The sequence below is a fragment of the Triticum dicoccoides genome, chromosome 2B, assembly GCF_002162155.2.
Source record: "Triticum dicoccoides isolate Atlit2015 ecotype Zavitan chromosome 2B, WEW_v2.0, whole genome shotgun sequence".
NCBI classification, from domain to species: Eukaryota; Viridiplantae; Streptophyta; class Magnoliopsida; order Poales; family Poaceae; genus Triticum; species Triticum dicoccoides.
Genome location: NC_041383.1, coordinates 208,200,956 through 208,209,751, shown reverse-complemented (window position 1 = coordinate 208,209,751; position 8,796 = coordinate 208,200,956). Strand labels below are relative to the sequence as shown.

General features: G+C 56.3%; 1 protein-coding gene across 1 annotated transcript; it reads right to left on the bottom strand.

Moving 5' to 3' along the window:
* Positions 1–1,440: 1,440 nt before the first annotated feature.
* On the bottom strand, positions 1,441–5,269 carry LOC119363116 (probable LRR receptor-like serine/threonine-protein kinase At1g74360). The gene is made up of 2 exons (XM_037628424.1): positions 5,024–5,269; positions 1,441–4,888 (listed from the first exon to the last, which is right to left on the bottom strand). The coding sequence occupies exons 1-2, from the start codon at positions 5,067–5,069 to the stop codon at positions 1,596–1,598; spliced, it is 3,339 nt and encodes a 1,112-aa protein (XP_037484321.1). The 5' UTR covers positions 5,070–5,269; the 3' UTR covers positions 1,441–1,595.
* Positions 5,270–8,796: the final 3,527 nt, after the last annotated feature.

Here is an 8,796-nt window from a genome sequence, read left to right as displayed (position 1 = left end):
GACTCTCCTTTGTGTGGAAGGCAAGCTTGGCAATTCGGATGTGTAGATCTCCTTCTTTGTAACCGACTCTGTGTAACCCTAGCCCCCTCCGGTGTTTATATAAACCGGAGGGTTTAGTCCGTAGGACAACAACAATCATAATCATAGGCTACCTTCTAGGGTTTAGCCTCTACGTTCTCGTGGTAGATCAACTCTTGTAATACTCATATCATCAAGATCAATCAAGCAGGAAGTAGGGTATTACCTCCATCTAGAGGGCCCGAACCTGGGTAAACATCATGTCCCCCGCCTCCTGTTACCATTAGCCTTAGACACACAGTTCGGGACCCCCTACCCGATATCCGTCGGTTTTGACACCGACAGCAGCGCCGCCTCCTCATCGCCAAAGCGGACGATCAAGCCATGGCGGATGAGGGAGTCCAGGATTAGGGGGTGTCCGGATAGCCGAACTACCATCATCGGCCGGACTATCATCGGCCGGACTATCATCATCGACCGGACTCCAAGACTATGAAGATACAAGATTGAAGACTTCGTCCCGTGTCCGGATGGGACTTTCCTTGGTGTGGAAGGCAAGCTTGGCGATATGGATACGTAGATCTCCTACCATTGTAACCGACTCTATGTAACCCTAGCCCTCTCCGGTGTCTATATAAACCGGATGGCTCTAGTCCGTAGGACACAACAACAACCATTACAATCATACCATAGGCTAGCTTCTAGGGTTTAGCCTCCTTGATCTCGTGGTAGATCCACTCTTGTAAACATCCACAATATCAATATCAATCAAGCAGGACGTGGGGTTTTACCTCCATCAAGAGGGCCCGAACCTGGGTAAAACATCGTGTCCCTTGTCTCCTGTTACCATCCGCCTAGACGCACAGTTCGGGACCCCCTACCCGAGATCCGCCGGTTTTGACACCGACAGCGGAGTTGCGCCAACGCTTCCCGCAGGACGTTGCCAACGAGAACGCCTTCTGGTCGGAGAGGGGGCGAAGTGGCGCGCGGAACGGGCGGACAGACGCCGGCGGAAGGCACTGTCAATATCGCAGTGCGAACTGGGACATGTGTCGTTCTTTGACGACAACGATCCTCGATGGGATGACGGGTTTCTATCGATGTCGGACGACACCACCGAGGAGGAGGACGACTCGGAGTAGTTTCTAGTTTATTTGCGCCGTAGTATCGTTTTTATATATTTTTATTTGCATCGTAAGACGAGCTTGTGGTGTTCGGTTAAACTATGCTATTTGTATTGGTGTGTTTTATTTATATGTTGTTTCTCAAATATTGTTCATATGTGCTTTTGTTGCTCGGGCGCGTCATTTTTTTGCAGCGCCTGTTGAAGCTGCTCGCGCACGCAATATTTTGTAGCGGGGGCAAAAACATGCAATTTCAGCGCTGTAAAATTTGTTTTAGCGCGGAGATGCTCTAAGTGACTGACCGAGTATTTTTCACCGTATTGTATTATGCGCTACCAAAACTTTGCTTCTTTATCTTTGCTCCTACCTACAGAGATGAATGAACGCCCAGCTGAACTAAACAACCGTATTTTTGTACACAAAGAATAAATTTGTTTTCGTACCCTTCAACGCCTATGCCAGAGAACTTGTTTGCTCGCCGTCGCCGTGTCCTGAGCTCATGCAGTATGCACAGCCCGCGTCGCCGGCAATGTCCAGCAGCGCGGCGAGGACGACCGGCATGTCCGGCCGCTCGTGCGGCGCGTCGGCCGTGCACCGCATGCCCAGCTCGAGCAGCTCCCAGAACACCCTGCCGGTCGTCTGTTGATCCTCCGTTTGCTGCTTCCGGCCCTCCTTCGCGGTGCGCCGGGCCCAGTCGACCAGGCACTCCTCGCCGCCGTCGACCGCGCGGCGGCCCGTGGCGAGCTCCATGAGGAGCACGCCGTAGCTGTACACGTCGCCCTTCGTCGTGGCGCGCCACGTCTGCGCGTACTCCGGCGCCACGTACCCGACCGTGCCGGCCACCACCGTGCTCACGTGGGTGTCGCCGGGGCGGACCACCCTGGCCAGCCCGAAGTCGGTCACCTTGGCGCGCCCGTCGCCGTCCAGGAGCACGTTGCTGGCCTTCACGTCGCGGTGCACCACGGCGGGCACGCACTCGTGGTGCAGGAACGCCAGCGCCCGCGCCACGCCCACGGCCGCGTCCAGCCGCGCCGCCCGCCCGAACGCGCCCGTGTCGCGGATCAGCGCCTCCAGGCTCCCGCCGTCGAGGCGCTCGTACACCAGTATCTTGGCGCCGCCGGAGAGGCACCACCCGTAGAGCGTGACGAGGTTCGGGTGCGGCCACGTGAACCCCATCCGGTCCGCGAGCACCTCCATCTCGGCGCGGAACTCGCGCTCGCCATCGCCGTCCACGCCGTCCCGCGGCCTGGAGAGCTTCTTCACCGCCACGGCGCGGCCGTCGGGGAGCACGCCGCGGTACACCACGCCGGAGCCGCCGCGCCCGATCACCCGGTCGTCGGAGAAGTTGCCCGTGGCCGCCACGATGTCGCGGTAGGTGAACGCCGTCTTGTCCAGCCGGAACACCTTCACTCCTTCCGTCGAGGAAGAGCACCCCGTGGCAGACGACGAGCCGGACGGCGGCGACGACGATGTTCCGAACGCGCACTTGGCTTTGGGGTGCTGATGCTCGCAGGAGAATGAGTCCGGCTCCGGCTCCTGGTCCACCGGGAACCGGGGTCGTAGGCTGGTGATCGCGAACACGACGGTGCCGGCGGTGAAGGCGATGACGAGGGAGAAAAGCAACCACATGACGATGTTTCTTGACATGCCGCGTGTCCTAACAGCAGGAGCATCGGCAGCTTCCGGTCGTGGTTGCTGCTTACCGGCAGCTCCTCCCTGATGCAATGAAATGAGCGGGTTGCCGAGGAAGGACTGCTCGTCGAAGGTGCCGAACTGGCCGGTGGTGGAGACATTGCCGGAGAGGAGTGGGTTGTATGACACGTTGAACATAGATAGCTCGGTGAGCTTGAACAGGCTCGCCGGGAGCTCGCCGGAGAGGTTGTTGAAGGATAAGTCCGTCCTCTCGATGCACAGAATGTCGCCGATCTCCGACGGAATCGGGCCCGAGAGGTTGTTCCTCGAGACGTTCAGCATGACGAGCGGGAGCCGGCCAATCTCCGGTGGCAGCTGGCCCGTCAGACGGTTGCCGTCGAGGTGGAGCAAGCTGAGGTTCCGCATTGCACCGATCTGTGGCGGTATCTCGCCGGAAAGCAGGTTCCCTGACAGTTGCACGTACCCGGAGACCGTGTTGGACCTCGCCCGCGACGACGAGTTGGTGCAAATTGGGACGATTCCGTAGCCCTTGAGGATGCGGTCCCATATGGTGCGGCAGTTCTCACGAGTCATGACGGAGTAGACGAAGCTGAACGGGGGATAGCTCGCCGGGATCCACCGTTTCATTGCCTGGCACTCGCCGGAGCCGGCGAGCACGCTCGTATCATTCCGGTTCTTGGCGAAGGTTGGGCCGGGATTCCTCCCTATCTCTGTCATCTCCGGTGGAATCTTGCCAGTCAACTGGTTGTCGGCCAGGTTCAGCCAGAGCAAGCTGGTGCAGTTGCCGATTTCAGGTGGTATTTGGCCGGAGAGCTGGTTCCCGGCGAGCATCAGCCAGAGGAGCGACGTGAGGTTCCCTATGCTCGCTGGGATCCCACCTGTGAGCGTGTTGTTCGACAGGTCCAGCGCCTGGAGCTCGGCGAGACGGCCGTACACCGGCGGTATGGTGCCGGAGAAGTTGTTCTCGGCGAGCATCAGGTACTTGAGGCTCTTCATGTCGGCCACCTCTGGAGGGAGTTCGCCGTTGAACTGGTTGAAGCTGAGGTCTAGCCTGCCGAGCAGAGGTAGACGGAGCACGCCGGAGGCCACGATGCCGCCGGTGTAATTGTTGTGATGAAGCACAAGATACTTCAAGCTCGTAAAGTTGCCGAAAATCTGTTGCACGTCGCCTCCAAACTTGTTGGTACTCATGTCCAAGAACTGAAGTCTCCCGCAGTTCGTCAGCTCCGGCGGTATCTGCCGATCGAACTCGTTGTTCCCAAGAATCAACGTCTCAAGGACGGCGAGCTTCCCGATCCCGGCAGGTATAATCCCAGTGAAATTATTCCCCCACAGCGACATGTAGGTCAAATTCACGCACTGGGCGATGGAATCCGGGAAGCCCCCGACCAGCTGGTTCGCGGAGAGGTCCAGGGACTGGAGCCTGCAGCCATCGGGAAACGTGCTCCACAGGACGCTCCTGGTGAGGTTGTTCTCTGCGGCGCTGAATTCCCTGAATTTCGCGATGCCGGGCCATAGCTCGCCGGTGAAGTTGTTGGAGCTAAGGTCGACCTTGTCCAGCCTGGGGCAGCCATCGAACAGGCCGGTGATGTTGCCCGTGAGATTGTTTGTGGACAGGTCGAGCAAGGTGAGGTCGGCGCATATCGCCGGGAAGTTGACGGCGACGGCGCCGTCGAGCCGGTTCCCCGACACGTCGAGCACCTGGAGCCTGGTCAGCCCAGAGAGGTTGAGCGGCCCGGTGATGAGGTTGTGGGAGAGGTTGAGGTGCAGGAGGCCGCGGCATTGGTTGAGGTCGGCGGCGGGGAGCGGGCCGGTGATGGAGTTGTCGGAGAGATCGAGCGACGTGAGCGCCGAGAGCCGCGAGAAGTTGCCGAACGCCGGGCCGGAGATGGTCGAGCCCGCCAGGTTCAGAGAAGCGACGCGGCCGCCCCCGTCGCAGGTGACTCCAGTCCACGCGCACGGCGACGCGTCGGACTCCGGCCACCCGTCGTAACCGCCCCGGTTGACCTTGTTGTTGGCAACGAGGAAGCGCTTGAGCTCCACCAGCACCTCCTTGTCGCCGGCGCTCTGCGCGCCTGTCAGCGCCGCCTCAACTTCAAGACAGCAGGATCGATCCCGTCAAATCAGAGCGATTCCACGCGCAATTCAGCTCACGCGCACCAAGAAGAGAGCAGAGCAACCCAAGAACAGAAGAGAGCAAGAAAGAAAGGGAGACCGGCTGTATGTACCTGCGAGGAGGAGTAGGCAGAGGAACTGGAGGAGCAGTGGAGACATGGCCTGCCCTCCTGAATCATGGAAGAATCGAATCCTAGACGGAAGGTGTGCCTCTCCTCATGCGCGAGCGGCCTATGCTCCTTCTTGGCTCGGCCCCTCTGCTCTGCTCTGCTCGGTGTTCGCTTGGCTTGCTTGCCCCTCAATCCGAAGACGAAGACGAGGCCGACGAGAGGTGTGAAGTAAGCAAGCAAGGAAAGGAAAGACAAAACAAAAGTCTGAGGTTGTTTAGGGCTTAATCCACATGTGGGTGGAGGGACTAGTATGCGGGGGCGTCGCTGTCCCCCGTCTGGACCTTTGAATTCCCGCTGTTTCATGTTTGTTAATTCGGCGCTGACTGCACGGGGAGGCAAAAGGACACGAGTCTGACCGACTCACTGCCTTGGCTTGGCTTGTGGCCTCTGAATTCCCTTCCTTGGCTTTCCCTCCAAGGCCTTGATTTGTTGCCGTTTTTAACTGGCGATTTTTAAGTTTGGGAGAACGCACGTCAGCAATGTCGGGAATAAACACTACTCGTACGTACTACTGCGAGAAGAATAAGAGATCCACAATTTTTAACAGCTCCCACGACATCTCAAGCTACCATATGAGAGCGCATGACGACATCTCAAGATCCTAGCGGAGGGACCCCGCCGGAGTTCCACCGGAAGCTTCCTTGGATGTTGTTTCTCTTCTCTTGATCTACTAGTAACATTTTCATTTTTCCCTCAAAGAAAAACTGGTGGTACTATGATGTTTTGGCTTGGACTGTTTTGGTCCTGGTACTAGCGGCCGCCGTTGTTGACAGGCGAAAGGACGGCAACGGTTTGGGTCAGCCTGCGGCCGGAGTTATGATGGGGCCGAAGCGAACGGCCTGCGCACGGGCGACCCGCGTGTTGGCGCGCGTGGTGGGCGCGCGCGCGTGCAGACGTGAAGCTTCCAAAACGCACAACGCAGTAATGATGCGCTCTACTCTACGCGTGTGAAGAGTTAGAGCATGTACGGACGGACTTGCAAATCCGGAAACTGGATCCACTAACATACACAAGAGATGTTAAAAGAAGCTACAATACCCAAACTTTCTTTGTGTTAATCCATATAATTAAGGCTAAAATAACATAAATTAATTTTAAAATTACAGATCTAGTATTAAACACAATAAGCGTCGCGTTAAGGACGCTCATTCGCGTGGTACACCTGTCCGATTTTTACTGTGCATGTTTTACTGTACCGAACAAAACAAGACTCGTTTGTGAGCGCTAGACTAGGCAGCGGGCCGCTTCCTCCCTTCACGCTCAGCGCCCCTCTCCTCCCACTCCCACAACTAGGGTTAGCGCCGCCGCTGCCCTCCCCGCGCTCGCACCTAGAGCTTCTGCGCCGCCATGTCCCCTCGCCCAAGCCGGCCTCGCCGCAGAAGAGGGTCGTCCATGGAGCCCGCATCCCCGTCGTCGACCTAGCGCACACGGAAGGTCGCTGCTACTGGCCAAGGTCGCCCAGGTTGACAGAGCGCTCACCGGCCTGCAGCTCATCCTGGAGCCTTGAACTCAAGGTTAGCGGCGGAGATGGGCGTCCCTACTGGTGGCTCGTGGAGAAGTACCCGATGGTGATGGTGGACGTGGTGGAGGAGGAGCACGTCGAGATCGAGGGTGTCAAGGTATGTACGATCACTTGCTCCCCCTGTCCTCCCCCTATCGATCTCGAGATGTATTGATGAATGATGATTGGGCTGTTCAATTTGGTGCTTCCGAGCGAGGAAGACTGCAGCATGGGATGTCCTGAGTAAAATTTGTGCTTGTTGATTGATGCCCATGTGGAGCTCTGCATTTATCCCAAGGGGAAATTGTTGGAAATATGCCCTAGAGGCAATAATAAAAGGATTATTATTATATTTTCTTGTTCATGATAATTGTCTTTTATTCATGCTATAACTGTGTTATCCGGAAATCGTAATACATGTGTGAATACATAGACCACAATATGTCCCTAGTGAGCCTCTAGTTGACTAGCCCGTTGATCAACAGATAGTCAAGGTTTCCTGACTATGAACATTGGATGTCATTGATAACGGGATCACATCATTAGGAGAATGATGTGATGGACAAGACCCAATCCTAAGCATAGCACAAGATCGTGTAGTTCGTTTGCTAGAGCTTTTCCAATGTCAAGTATCTTTTCCTTAGACCATGAGATCGTGTAACTCCTGGATACCGTAGGAGTGCTTTGGGTGTACCAAACGTCACAACGTAACTGGGTGACTATAAAGGTATACTACGGGTATCTCCGAAAGTGTCTGTTGGGTTGACACGGATCGAGACTGGGATTTGTCACTCCGTTTGACGGAGAGGTATCTCTGGGCCCACTCGGTAATGCATCATCATAATGAGCTCAAAGTGACCAAGTGTCTGGTCACGGGATCATGCATTGCGGTACGAGTAAAGTGATTTTCCGGTAACGAGATTGAACGAGGTATTGGGATACCGACGATCGAATCTCGGGCAAGTAACATACCGATTGACAAAGGGAATTGTGTACGGGGTTGCTTGAATCCTCGACATCGTGGTTCATCCGATAAGATCATCGAGGAGCATGTGGGAGCCAACATGGGTATCTAGATCCCGCTGTTGGTTATTGACCGGAGAGCCGTCTCGGTCATGTCTACGTGTCTCCCGAACCCGTAGGGTCTACACACTTAAGGTTCGGTGACGCTAGGGTTGTAGAGATATTTGTATGCAGCAAACCGAAAGTTGTTCAGAGTCCCGGATGAGATCCCGGACGTCACGAGGAGTTCCGAAATGGTCCGGAGGTAAAGAATTATATATGGGAAGTCGAGTTTCGGCCATCGGGAAAGTTTTGGGGGTCACCGATATTGTACCGGGACCACCGGAAGGGTCCCGGGGGTCCACCGGGTGGGGCCACCCATCCCGGAGGGCCCCATGGGCTGAAGTGGGAGGGGAACCAGCCCCTAGTGGGCTGGTGCGCCCCCCCTTGCCCTCCTGCGCCTAGGGTTGGGAACCCTAGGGGAGGGGGCGCCTCCACTTGCCTTGGGGGGGCAAGGCACCCCCTTGGCCGCCACCCCCCTTGGAGATTCAATCTCCTAGGGCCGGCGCCCCCCTGGGGTCCCTATATAAAGAGGGGGAGGGAGGGCAGCCGCACCCTTGCACTTGGCGCCTCCCTTTCCCCTTGCTACACCTCTTCCTCCCGCAGACGCTTGGCGAAGCCCTACCGGGATCCCTGCTGCATCCACCACCACGCCGTCGTGCTGCTGGATCTTCATCAACCTATCCTTCCCCCTTGCTGGATCAAGAAGGAGGAGACGTCACACTGACCGTACGTGTGTTCAATGCAGAGGTGCCGTCCGTTCGGCGCTAGGATCTCCGGTGATTTGGATCACGACGAGTACGACTCCCTCAACCCCGTTCTCTTGAACGCTTCCGCTCGACCTACAAGGGTATGTAGATGCACTCCTCTCTCTTGTTGCTAGATGAACTCATAGATTGATCTTGGTGAAACCGTAGGAATTTTTTTTATTTTCTGCAACGTTCCCCAACAGTGGTATTAGAGCCAGGTCTATGCGTAGTTCTCTTTGCACGAGTAGAACACAAATCTGTTGTGGGCGTAGATGTTGTCAACTTTATTGCCACTACTAGTCTTATTTTGCTTCAGCGGTATTGTGGGATGAAGCGGCCCGGACCACCTTACATGTACGCTTACCTGAGACAGGTTCCACTGACTGACATGCACTAGTTGCATA